The 13,822-nt window shown below is 37.8% G+C and overlaps 1 protein-coding gene across 6 annotated transcripts; it reads right to left on the bottom strand.

The window, feature by feature from the left end:
- Positions 1-784: 784 nt before the first annotated feature.
- On the bottom strand, positions 785-12,215 carry znf384b (zinc finger protein 384 b). Of its 6 annotated transcripts, none has more exons than XM_061717129.1 (11): positions 11,929-12,215; positions 9,626-9,693; positions 9,199-9,400; positions 8,646-8,759; positions 5,825-5,979; positions 5,550-5,641; positions 4,688-4,912; positions 2,707-2,874; positions 2,509-2,587; positions 2,231-2,389; positions 785-2,086 (listed from the first exon to the last, which is right to left on the bottom strand). In XM_061717129.1, exons 2-11 carry the CDS (start codon positions 9,689-9,691, stop codon positions 1,712-1,714), a joined length of 1,635 nt encoding a protein of 544 aa, XP_061573113.1. In that variant the 5' UTR covers positions 9,692-9,693; positions 11,929-12,215; the 3' UTR covers positions 785-1,711. The 6 variants fall into 6 exon arrangements, with proteins under 6 accessions (XP_061573113.1, XP_061573112.1, XP_061573111.1 ...); XM_061717128.1 differs by having other exon boundaries at positions 12,011-12,215; XM_061717127.1 differs by having other exon boundaries at positions 9,199-9,427; positions 12,011-12,214.
- Positions 12,216-13,822: the final 1,607 nt, after the last annotated feature.

Below are 13,822 nucleotides of genomic sequence, written 5' to 3'. Positions count from 1 at the left end.
ACAGTATGAAGGATACACTTTAAAAGAGTGAAAAGTCGTACTCACTGTATCAATGATGATACATAAATTATAGCATAGTGGGAAAACTGACAGTACCCCCCCCCCCTCCGTTTCTCAATGGTACCGTCCACTTTTGTAAACACCTCACAATTTTGCACATTCCTGCAGAGCAGATGCCTTTAGCACTGGCATGACATAGCCAGCACAAAGTGATTATCAGATGTTAGCAAATATCAAGCTTCCAAAAAGGTCTAACAGAAAATAAGGCTGTTGTATATAACCGCAGAGTAAATATCTGAACCGTTATCAGAACAGAAATTTAAAAAAAAAAAACACAAAAACCTCTATGAAGCCCAAAGCCTCTGTGAGATTCAAATATACAGGACTGTCTCAGAAAATTACAATATTGTGATAAAGTTCTTTATTTTCTGTAATGCAATTAAAAAAACAAAAATGTCATACATTCTGGATTCATTACAAATCAACTGAAATATTGCAAGCCTTTTATTATTTTAATATTGCTGATTATGGTTTACAGTTTGAGATTAAGATTCACAGAATATTCTAATTTTTTTGAGATAGGATATTTGAGTTTTCTTAAGCTGTAAGCCATGATCAGCAATATTAAAATAATAAAAGGCTTGCAATATTTCAGTTGATTTGTAATTAATCCAGAATGTATGACATTTTTGTTTTTGTAATTTCATTACAGAAAATCACAATATTCTAATTTTCTGAGACAGTCCTGTATTATTAGCTACAGAAGTCAAACAGAAGAATGATACATATTTTAGAGGGTTTATTGTATTATAAGTTTAACAAAAAACTGCACAATCTTTAATTGTGTCAATATGTTTGTAATGAAGTATTGAAGTATAAACATTTTTACGGTGGAAGTATAATAGCAAGAGCACATCTGGATAACATTAGTTTTTAGACATACACACAAAGCAGTACACTGGATTACATGAAACATGAAGTGGCTCATCACTCCCCCAAAGGTCATGCGAAGGCCTCCTAATTTAATTCTCTGGATTACTCAATCCTGACATACACAGTCATACTTTATAAACCTTGGTTTATAACTTGATAAATTTGATTACTTTTTTTTCTTCCTGAAAAGGAAATAACTTTGATGTCCCTTTTAAGGTTAAAAAGATCACAGGCATGTATGTGACAATATAGCAGAGTTAACACAGCTGTAAAAACTTCAAGTGTCTGTATGAAAGTTTAAAAAACAAAACAAAAAACTTTTAATTAATTGCCAATTTCAATAACAGAAACTATTAACCGCTACAGACAAAACTGCATTTGTATGGAAGAGCAGAAGTTAACAATAAAAAGAAGCACTGTCTTTTAGACGCTTCCTATCTTAAAACCATCATTGTGATGGAATGAAGCATACTTTATTGTAGCCTTTACATGCACTTTCTACTAAAACAGAACAACTAAGCGGAAAAAAAAAAAAAAAAAAAAATCAAACGAGACAAAGATAAAAGCAAACTTAAAAATAAAAATGTACAGTCTTCAATATATCAAGTCAGCATACGGTTTGTCCTGTCTGCCACAAATCATCATTCAGGCAGTCATGTGTTCCATAGTTTCTGCATCATCTAGTATTGCTTTAATCCTTCGACTTTCCATCATCCATTTATCTCAGATTATTTCTAACTCCTGCACATAACTCCCACACTCCTTGCTTTCATCACGTCTAAGAGTTGAGGTGCTCCACTTGAATGGTGGATGTTGACACAGTAAGACAGAGGTCCTTGTGGGAGGAAATGTCCGCCACACTAACTGGTTTGTACTGAATGTCACTGGCAGACACAGTCTTATACTGATGCAGGTCAAATGAACAGGGCATGGTCTCTGTCTGGGGGTAGCTCTGGCCCTGAGCCTGCTGGCCTCCCCCTGCTCCTCTGCCTCCAGCACCCCCAGGTCGGCTCGATCCTCCATCTCCACTCTCTACCTGGCTCTGTGCTCCTGCCTGGCTTTGGTTCTGTTGTCCCGACTGTGATGCCACAACAACTGGTGCAGTCAACTGGTCGGGGTTGTGTTTCTCCATGTGTTTCACCAGATACGTCTCCTGAGATGAGGGGAGGATAGGTAGAGGGGAAACAGTGGACACATGACTACACGGTGTAAAGTAGCTGCCAGGCGTCTGATGCCAGTGAGGCGATTCATAGTGTTTCATGTAGAAATGCTCTTCAGAAATTGACATTTGTCTTACTGAGGTATAACTGCGGTTGCAGAGACCACATGAGTAGATCCTGGCGTGTTTGACTGTGTGTGTAGTCATGTGTGCCTCCAGGCTCGCTGACTCTATGTATCCTTTATTGCAGTTGGGGCACTTGTAGGGTTTGTCTTTGTTGTGTTGACGCCGGTGGGACTGGCAGAAAATTGTTATTAGGGGGGAAAAAAAGACAAATTTAAAGTGTACATTGAGGAGTTTGGTGAGACAATAAGTAAATACTATTTCCATACAACAAGAACTGAAATTTTTCACACCTGTAAATTTGAGAGTTGCGTGAAGGATTTCTCACAGCCTTGGTGGGTGCACTTGTATGGCCGATCTCCAGTGTGAATTCTGAATAAACAACCCAAACAAAACACATGTACGTATGTAGACCCCAAATGTTCTCATGGAGCGTCCTACCTGACTGCAGAACAACAGAAGCAGCAGAGTGACCGGAGAGTCTGACTTACCTGTTGTGCTGCTGAAGGTGACTGAGCTGTCTGAAGCACTTTTGGCAGTATGGGCAGGAGTAGGGTTTCACACCTGTGTGTATGCGGATATGTTGAGCCAGGTAACTAGAGTTGGCAAATGACTTGGTACAATGAGGACACTTGTGAGGCTTTGACTCTGTGTGGTTACTGTTGGGGGACAGAGAGAAAAGGAAACAGGATTATGAGATTAAATTGATAAAGAAAACTAAAAATTCAGAAAAAAAAGTCTTCTTAACTTATTCAAACCTTTTATAATAAACATTCCTGACAAAGAACTAAAGCATGCACCACTAACAACCCAATTAGTGAGCAACAATTTATCGACGCCAGCTCTATACTAAAAAAAAATAAAAAAACTGAGCTAATTAGGTCAATAAGAAAAATGCCCATACTATGTTAGGATATAAGAACATAGAAAATTGACATAAGCAGGCCTTTGTGACAGTATAATGGTCCATTAGTGCACATTGTGTCAATAACTCACATCTGGTCCAGCCCATTAGTGCCACTCTTACATTTTTCTATTTGGCTTTTGGGCTTTATAAATGTAAGACTGTACAAGGCAGATCCACAGCAGAAGATAGAGGTGCAGCAGAATTACATTTAAAGGCCATCAACTCTATAAAATAATAGGAGACCATGTGGAAATGTGACATTTCTATTAAATTCACCCAGCTGTTTCTATGTGATTATGACATTTATGCAAAATGATCATGACCATCTCAGATTAATGTGATTTTAAGATCATGTAAGGTCTTGCTTATTTTAGCAAGACAGGTTAAAACTAAATTCTACTGTACATGAATTAAGAGTAGCTCTATGGTAAGCTGTTAAATGTTCAAGTCATTTCTTACACCATGTGTAGTATAATGAAATGGAAACTAGAACAAAAAAGCCTCAAACAGCGATGCAGTTGACTTTCCCATATCAAGCGAAAGAGGGCAAACATTCACAAACAGAGAAATGTGTTAGAGAACAAATGCCACATAGTTGGACACAAGCCCCTAACATCTATTCCAACAATAAAACATGCTGCTGCATCACATCAAAAATTAGCAAAGAATTAAAAAAGAAAAGGCATTTTATATAGTGTTTGTAATATCAAAAACACTCTTGAAATGATGTGCAAATGATTTCTATTATGGTGTTCCAATTTTGGAAGGAAAGAAAACAAAAACAAAAAAACAAAACAGATGCATCAGCTCAGATCAACATGTCCTTATATATGACTAAAAATGGACATAAAAATAACCCAAAATCTGACAATTAAAAATGTATATATATATATATATATATATATATATATATATATACACACACACACACATACACACATGTGTGTAAATGTGAGTATAAGCAAGGCAGCAAACATTTATTTTTAATCTCACATCACCATTCAGTGCAAAAAGTAAGAAAAAGCACCAAGAAAGAAGTGTAACAAAAATTACAGTGAGTTACACAGCAGGGAGGAACAATGCGATAAAGCTTCAAGCACATTATATTATATGTGAATCTGTGTGTCTGGATGAGCAGTGACAAGACAGACGGAAAATGCAAAGAGAAGAAATACATAAAAGCATGTGCACAAACACAAATGAAGAAAGGGGAAGGGGAAAAATATTTTTAAAAGATTAGAAAAAAAAAAAACGAAAAAAAAACAACACACATGCACTTTAATATCCATTCTGATTGTCATATGAAGTATTTAATTTTTTTTTTTTAAATATAAGTGGGAAAAGCCATGAATTAAAAAGGTCTAATCAGAATTCAAATTTTCAGAAAAGGTTACTAAATGGCACGAGCAACATGTGTGTTTGTACAGCACTCTGCTGTCTTCTCCTAGACAATTAGAAAGACAGGAGCTTCTAAAAGGGAGATGGCAGGGAAAGTTAAGAGGACAGTGACAATAGCACAGACTACTCATGGAGAGGGAGGGCAGGGGCGTCTGGTTCTGCAGTACCGTGAGTGCTGCTGTAAGTGACTGAGTTGCCTGAAAGATTTCTGGCAGTAGGAGCAGGTGTAAGGCTTGGCCCCACTGTGGATGCGGATGTGCTGGGCCAGGTAGCTGGAGTTGGCGAATGACTTGTCGCAGTGAGGACACTTGTGTGGTTTGGCCTCTGTGTGCGACTTGGAGTGGATCTGCATGTCAGACTTACTGAAGAAGGTCGCCACACACATCCGGCACCTACAGGCGGAGAGACACAGAAATGGGAGGGCGGGATGGAAGAACAAGAACAGAGAAGACAGAAACATAAAAAGAGGGAGAAGGGAGATTTAGAACAACAAGGGGATGGAAAAAAGGAGGAAATGTTGCAAATTGGTGAAAAAAAAAAAGAAATGTGAAAAAAATAAAGAAAAAAATAATATATATGAGATCAATGAACAAAGGAGGGAGGTGAACAAAATGTTAGACGCACCCAGACAACACAGAAAAACATGTAAAACGAGAGTTTAGTGAAAACTGAAAGGATAATACAGAAAGTGGAGCAGCATGCTCTATAAAAACAAAAGGGCAGGAGAGAGCAGGTTTATGTCCAGTGTGTGCAAAAGCAGAGTGTCTGTAAAGCTCCAATGTATTTGTTTTATCAAATACATTACAGGCAAAAATCCATCATCTGGTACAACACAGCCATGTTTTGCCAAAAACATGCCAAGATGATTAGAAGAGTGTCACTGTGTGTCTCAGTAATGCCAAGGACATTTTTAAAAAGCTTATCATCTATGCTAACTTCAAAAATGACATGGAGGGACTTGTGTACCTCAGGCAGAGTGCAAATGCACAGCAGGTGTTTTTTTTTTTTTTTTTTTTTTTTAAAGCATACCTGTATGTCTTAGTGCTATCTCTTGGGCCATGGTCTCCATCTTCATTTGACAGTTCATATGGGTCTCCTCTATGATGCTGCAAAGCTGCAACCTACCCCAAGGTAAATACAAACATACATTATAGTTGATTACATCACTATTCACACATTTAATAATAAGAAAAATATATTATTTGATATGTAATAAAATATTATATTTTTCAGTCAAATAGATGTTTAAATTATATGCAAATGATTGCATTTGGACTTTTTTCCAATCATAATTATTCTCTTACCTGGCCACCGTGGGTCAGGTGTGCCAGTATTAGCGTGTCATTTCCGTGTCCACCCAAAGAAGTGACCCTAGACAGTGCTGTCTTCTTCTTTCTCCCCCGTTTGGAGGGCGTTGGCATCACAACCACATGGGATGTCCCATCCCCTTCTTTCTTATCTATAACAAGATTGATAATTGCAATTTAAGAGAAAATAACACTTTTGAAAATAAAATGTTATTACACACATCATATAGGGACAAACTTTTCCAATTGAGCTTTATGTAAAACAGCTACCCTCTGCAAGCTGAGTATTTTTGAGTATGATCCAGGAAGTTTTGTTTCCCGTTAGTGATATCTGGATGAGTGAGCTCAGAATCTGACTTCCTTCTTTTAGCAAACTGTCTATATTTTGTTTGAACAACTCAAAGACTTGTCAAAGATGCTTGCTAATGCTTGTCAATGTGTTGCCACGCCATTGGAGATGGATATTGAACAAGCCAAATAGCCTGAACCATCGGGGGGTTCTCTGTTTGAAATACAGCCAATAAGAGAGCTAGGCATGCTGAGTTCCCCATGAGTAAGAATCTTGAAGGGGAAGTCATAGACTATTTAAGATGAACTAGTCAACCCTCTATGTTGTCACCCGCTGTTCTGAAAGGTGCTTCTGAAGTCTCTTTTTTCTCGTTCCGCACAGAGCCATATTGCTAATGGGCAGAACGAACAGAGCTGGAAAGCCAGCTGGAACACACCAACCTAATGTCAGTGGCAGTAAGCAGTGAGCATGCCTGACTCCCATTACGCTAGCAGAGCTCTGCTGGGACCCGCCCTCACTTGCCCTGCCGCTAGAAGCGCCTGCCGGCATCCCGGCCTGAGAAACTACGGGCCACAGCAGAAGTCATACTAACCTACAACTTTCTATAGCACAGACAATCTCTGCAACCTGTGTCTGCTAATCCATTCTTTTACACATGTTCTTTGGTTTTTCTTTCTGATTTTTGCTCTGAACAAATCGTACCACCAAAAACGTTGCATCTTTTTCGGTCAAAGGTTCTTTTTTCCCCTGGGACATTTTCCAATGATTTACTTTTATTTTGTGCCTGTTTATAATTTATTTGAGTTTATTTTGTTAACAAACATGGTTTTAGAGACCAGATGGGTTACTGAGTCACGGCAAAATCATGAAGTGTGTGATCCTCTCTTGGCAAAGAGTCATATAATGTTAACAGCAAAATTACTTTGAGACTCCCAAATAAAAAACAATAAATCGTGTAATCTCAATCAGCCTAGCAACCTGACCACTCATCACAGTATGGTTTATGGTTTAAATTATAAACAGCCAGTGGTTTTGTTTTTTTTTTAAATTTTGTTGCAATGTGAGCAAAATATGTTTTTAATTTTTTCCTTCATGATCTCAGCATATTCAAAGGGGTTATGACAAGATTAAATGCGTCATATGCATAATTTATATGTCAGAATAAGTTATCTACATAAAAAAATATATGGATTTCACCAAAAATGCTCTTGCCAAGGGAGAGCTGTTCCTGATACTGCACAAAGTCATCACCAATTTCAGTCGTCGTCGTGTTTTATCCGAGCGCCAAAACATTCAAACTTCTGGCCTGAATCCATCCAAGAACTAAGAAAATCATAATTCCTCAACTGACAACTAGATGCAGCCCTCGAAAGCGAGCCAACCTCTGTTACAATGTCCGACATTGCAGTGGAAATAAACATTTTACACCTGGTTCAAAATATGGTTTTGGTCTCCAAAGCAAGATTTCACATCCATGATAATTGTACGGAAGATTTTTTATTTGTACCACATCAGGTAAAAGTATATAAAACAATTCATGCATGAGATATTAGGAGCAATGACTTTTGACTAGCAGTTGGTGGAGCCAATGGCTAGCTGTCTTCACTTTTGCTACTAAAGACTGTATTAACATCTGAGCATTGCTCCTGAGCTCCTGGTAATTGATATTTTAAAGAGAATAGGTTTTGTTGTGCTATTCATTTAACTAACAGAATTCTGTCATTGGTAGTTGGTTGGCCTAGAAGGGCCAAAGAACAAACCTTAGCTAAGAGCAAGGCAGCTTGTGCAAACCGAGCATCAGATAAACGCTTTTGCTATCGATGCAACATTTGAAATGGGAGATCCAGCTACAAACATTTGCTGGCAGCTCCAAAGTTCTGCTGTGGATTGACTGAACGAGCTCAGAACCCTATCAGATCATTTCGGGACATTTCTAGGCGTTAGTCCGGTGGAACCCGCCGCCACATCAGCAGGCTTGGCTAACTACAACAGCTCTAACCCTGGTAGCCGCTGGCCAAGCTACTATGGGTTCCGGCGGACCTCTGCAAGTCCTCCTTTCTTATATTGTTTCTGTGGCGATACTTCCCAGGCCTGTTTGTTCCGCCCACTTGCAACATCACAGCGTGCAGTATGAAGAAAAACAGGCTTTAGAACAACTCTTAGTCTATGGGTGACATTACGGGGGGGGGGGGGGGTATCCTCTTATTATACAGTCTTTGCTCATATCACACTAACTAACCCTGATATTCTGAGGCATTTGTGTAGTATTTATAGCCTGTGCACTTGAGAAAACAAGATACAAACAGGCTTTAGAACAACTTTTAAAGTCTATGGGTGACATTACAGGGGGGGTATCCTCTTATTATACAGTCTTTGCTCATATCACACTAACTAACCCTGATATTCTGAGGCATTTGTGTAGTATTTATAGTCTGTGCACTTGAGAAAACAAGATACAAACTGGGAATTTTGATAGAATAGTAAATTGAGGAACTACATTACACAAGATGAACTGCGTAAAAGTTTCACCTGAAGAGTGGAGGGCTGACACAATCATTGTTGTCGCTGGATGGCCCGAGACAAACGACTGAGAGGAGGTGGGAGACACCAGCGTTCCTGGAGGTGTTGTGATCACCAGACCAGCTGCACGGAAAGAGACATAGATGGGATGATTAAAAGTCTAACATGAACACGGTCCCATATTCCACCTCAAAAATGTATCACCAAATGCATATTTTATATCTTATGCTGAGCCTGGAAGTGCTAGAACACCATTACAAAACAACCATGCAAACAAAACAGTATGAGGGAATCTGTTTTTTTTCTTTCAGTATAGTCTTGTGGGTGTAGCATGAAATGTAGCACAGATGTTCATATTCCCAGCAAGCTGTCCTGCTGGAAACATTTGTTCTCATCAACTAAATCATTGAACACTTTGATGTTATTTTATGAGTCAGGCGTTAACTTTGATTCTGTTCCGTTTGGAAATCCTCCTCTAATCATCAGATGTTATTTTCAAATTATCGGTGCCAAAACTGAGAAAGACACCCCCAAAGGCTTCTTCACACGAAAACTAGTGTACCTGCTGTCATGATGCCCGTAGAGGGGACCGGCAACACTGTGATGTTCTGGGTGCTGTGAGGGGGGTGGAGGTGTGCTGCACTGCCAGGCTGCCCGCCTCCATCTGTCTTGCCCCCAGGGGTCGGGATGGTGAGAAGCGTTGTCTGGTAGTGGGATGCTGAGGAAGAAGAGAACGATGCATTCTTCTCCTGTTGTTCTTTTACCTGTTTCAGGAACATGGCATTCTCGATCTGTCAGGGTGGAGGAAATACTTTTACCTAATTATGCACACAGTTGTCAGCATGAAGATTAAGATCTGTGTTAGGCATCCAGATTTTGCAGTGTTGCTTGAAACACTGGAAAAACCTCACACTTTGATGCAGGTGTAGTTGATTAATTGCTTTGAAATTAAATCCATGCTTGCTGGAACTTGTCTTATCTCGTCTTACCTGTCCTGGCACAGTGGGGACGGGAGACCAAAAGTAGGATGAATTAAAATGAGAGTCTTCCATCATTTCTGCAAAGACACAAAAACATCTAGATATTAGCTTACAGACATGATGCCAAATCTGATCAAGGTTAAATACAACCAAGCTTAAAATGATCTAACTGTGCTGGCAACCTCCTTCTCTCCACATTAAAATGGCATGTGCTCTTGTAGATATTCCAGATGGGTCATGGGTGAACAGGTTAGACGGGATGAAACCAAGTTCTATCAGCACTAGACTTGACTCAGTTCATCTGATTCAGTTCTTGAACTTCAATGATGAGTTGTACTCTGTCAAGGGCAAGCTGATTTAGATCCATGTTTCTTCTAATTGTGATAAATGCAGGACAAAGCAATGACATTTATAATTTGTGAAGCAGCAAAAAGAACAGAGAGCTTATCTCTGGCGTCATCGTGGTCTCAAAGAACTGGTCAGAGCAAAAGGGTTATCCTTACACAGTGGACACCAGTGTCCTTTTTTGATTTACATGACATGTCCCTTGAAGAGATTTTCTGGGATCCTTTTTGAACATACTGGGCAGGAGAAGTGTCAATCAGGGTATCAATCACAACAGGATCTACTGTTTCAGTCTTTATCTGGAGCCTTCGTGGACTTCACTTGCTCATGGTACCATGGACTCCACTTATGATCCTAAACAACTATTGGATATTTCAGTCATTGTATAGATTTACATGTTAATATGCAGCTTTTCTGGGAGGTTGTTTGCTTTCATTTTCATGTCTGTTCATTTTTGTTCTCTTGAGTTGGGCAGGTAATAGCAATAAAACACACATTCTTTCAGTCTAATCTTTAGTTTTGATTTGAATTAGATACTGCATTGTATTTAGCCCATCATAAGTGAGGTGGAAAAATATTGGTAAAAGTTTTCTTGTTCTCTCAATAAGGCAACACAATCCAATATCAGTGCAACCACCTGAATGATGTGGAAGTGCTTTAAATCCGTATGTGGGTTATTACAGTGCAATCTATCGCGTGAACGTTGAGGCTGGTGTTTTCCCACACCTATGAGCATGTACTGCATTCTTATCTTGAAGATCAATAAGATTGATTTACATGAAGGAAGAAAGTACTATCATTATTCCAAGAGCTAAATTGATACCAGCCAAACCTGCTTGTGGGACCTCTTCCCTCTACATTTCTGTCTGAACTTTATTCCTAAACTATTACATGGTTTTCTTAGGTGGTAATTGTTTAACACGTTACTTTATTAATATGCCCCATTTAAGAAATAATTAAGGCTGCAAAAGGTAACTATTGAGGTTTACACAATATTTCCTAACCTTTTTAAGCTGCAGTGTCAAAATACCAGCCAATGTTATTGTACATGTTCACATTAAGAAAAAAAAGATATGGTTAATATTTTGCTGGATCAAAAAATAAAAACATTTTAAAATGTTCAGTGGAACAAATACCCCAGCAAACCACGCCAGGACTCTGACAGTGCAGCAGAATAAGATAATTCAGTCATGCTTATTTTCTTTTCCTCCAGCTACATGCAAAATGTTTTCTTCAAGACATTGCTGGCAATGAAGTAACAATAAATCAATTGCCACAGAATGAAAGAGTCTCTGAAGGCAATTTTGAGGCTTGCTTTGTCATGTTAGTAATGCAGACAAGGGCCCAGCCCAGTAGGATGTTACAGGTAAATTACAATAGATAGAAAAAAGGGGTTGAATTTTACTGATTTTATAACAGATTAAAAGGAGAGTGACTAAGCATAGTCCATATAGCTTAAAAAAAAATGTGGCTAGGTTTACTGTGAACGCAGATCATTTTCTAAAGTTTAAATTTAAAATCATACAATCGTAAAGTTAAATAAATCCAGTGTCTCCTACATGCTTTAAAACATGTTTAATATGTTAGTTGCTGTCAAAACACTAAATGGCGTTCACATCATATCCAGCTAAATGGTTATAAACAGGTCTGATGAGTCCCAGCTGACAATATGGTCTGTAAAACTTTGCTAAAAAAAAGCGTTTCATAAGAAACATAACCTGTGTTTACAATAAGCCGTAGCTCAACAGCAAGGACTCCATTTCGGTTCCTTCCATGTTGTTGTTAATCAGGCCCGATGTGCTGATTAAGATACAGTTAGCAGAAGCAGACAATGTGTCTATAGTGCCCTCCTGCCTTGTAGTAAAACACAACAACCAAAAGGGAAAAAAAGAAAAACCTAAAAGCATAAAAAAAAAAAAAAAAAAACTGAAGCTGGGGGGAAAAAAAAGAAAAGAGACCATCCTCACAGACTTCCGGCCGGGGACGGGCGGAGAGGCGGCGGAGCCGAGCATGAGATCTGCGGGGAACGGGCAGCTACAGCGTGTTTACCGGGGACCGTCGACTCGGGCTTCCTCCCCCGGAGCTCCGGACCACCGGGATGTTTGGGACTCCGGGTCCAAGTCTTGCCAAAAGTCCTGCCAATCGGGGAAGTTTTCCTTCCAGTCTGCCCCACTCTTTTTTTTTTTTTTTTTTGATTTTTTTTTCCCCCCGGTGAGCAGCTACCTCGACCGAGCTTCACTTCCTCCGGATAAGGTCGTCAGACAAAAGCGGTGTGTGTGGGTTGACGTCACTTCCGTTTTCTGAGACACGGTTGATTTAAAGTTGGCAGTAGCATAACATAGATATATATAAATATATCTATATTATATACACTATATAATAGTTATAGTATATAAAAAATGGTAAAAATAAAAATAAAAAATAAACATCTAAATTAACATCTTCATATTCACATAAGTTCGAAAAAAGGAGTAGGAAGAAGTATACATTTTTTCCTAATTCCTACCCCTTTATAACTATGAATTTACATTATTGTTATTATTATATATACACAATATCCATATAAATATACGTAAACATGCCTATTACTACATAATTATCCGTATAGAAAATCCGTATATAGAAAATATAAATATTACATAAATATATCAATATATAAATCTATATAAATATTATATATATATATATATATATATATATATATATATATATATATACTATATCTATGGTAATAAATGTTAGCGGGAGTGGAATTTTGTGTCTGAAAGCATTGAAACTGATTTTTAAATTATTTTGGAAGGATGTGTTGTTTGGTGTTTTTGACCATGTAACGATTAGAACAAAGCCAAAAGAAACATTTGTTATTAATTTGTTGATTAATTCTTGCAAAATTCCACATCCACAAACCCAAATTCTTACACAAAAAACCCTGTTTTTTTACTTTTCGTTGTGAATTCAATCAGTATCTGGACTCTATTAAGTTTTCTACTAATTCAAAAGCAATCAAAACCATAAATGTATGTAAATGTTTTGGCGTTCTGTTATAATTTCATCCCCCCAGGCTGGTTATAATGTGTTGTGCTTTTTGTTTTGTTTTTTATTTGAGTTATACTCTTTATATATTATAATTTAACTTGAAATTGCATAATGTGAAGATTTGTAGTCATTGTACTTTTTTCAAATGTTAAATAAAAAAAAAATTTAAAAAGTCAGCGGGATTATGTTTCTTTTTCCGATAAATAATGAAAATTAAAAAAAAAGAGAAATAAGTAAAGTAAAAAATAAAGTAAAGTATTTTTTTTTATTTTATAAATGAGAGCATTTGGAATGTTCACAGAGAGAGAAAGGGGCTATAATCTAAGGGGAGAACTTAATTTTAGAAAACAAAGTACGAACAACAATGAAAAGCATGTGCATATCGAACTGTGGAGTGACTCTGTGGAACAGTTTGGAGCAGGAAATGAAAGAAATTTGTTTAAAAAGAGATACAAAAAAATATTTATAAACAGTTATATGGAGGAGGAAAGGGGTTAACGAGGTGTGAGAAACAAATAAAATAGGGAAAAAGGTATATTATACTTGCTTAAGATATGTTTTATTATTATTATTATTATCAAATTCATTCATTCATTCATTCATTCATTTGTACTCCAGCTTCCTCCTACAATCCAAAAACATGCATAGTAGGTTAACTAATGATTATAAATTGCCCATAGGTGTGAGTGTGTCTGGTTTTCTGTATATCTACATGGCTCTGTGTTCTCGCCTGAAATTGGCTGGGATAGGCTCCAGCAGACCCCTGTGACCCTGCAAAGGATAAAGCGGGTATAGATGATGGATGGATGGATGGATGGATGAGAG

This window comes from Cololabis saira, chromosome 3 (assembly GCF_033807715.1).
Source record: "Cololabis saira isolate AMF1-May2022 chromosome 3, fColSai1.1, whole genome shotgun sequence".
Taxonomy (NCBI): domain Eukaryota; kingdom Metazoa; phylum Chordata; class Actinopteri; order Beloniformes; family Belonidae; genus Cololabis; species Cololabis saira.
Note: the sequence above shows the minus strand (reverse complement) of the source record. Positions and strands in the feature narration are given on the sequence as shown.

Excerpts from the sequence above, each read along its gene's own strand:
- znf384b (XM_061717126.1), bottom strand. The coding sequence starts at position 9,691 with ATGATGGAAGACTCTCATTTTAATTCATCCTACTTTTGGTCTCCCGTC. Across the intron at positions 9,428-9,625 it reads TCCCCACTGTGCCAGGACAG|ATCGAGAATGCCATGTTCCT; the intron begins GTAAGACGAGAT and ends CCACCCTGACAG. Across the intron at positions 5,980-8,645 it reads GTCAGCCCTCCACTCTTCAG|ATAAGAAAGAAGGGGATGGG; the intron begins GTGAAACTTTTA and ends ATCTTGTTATAG.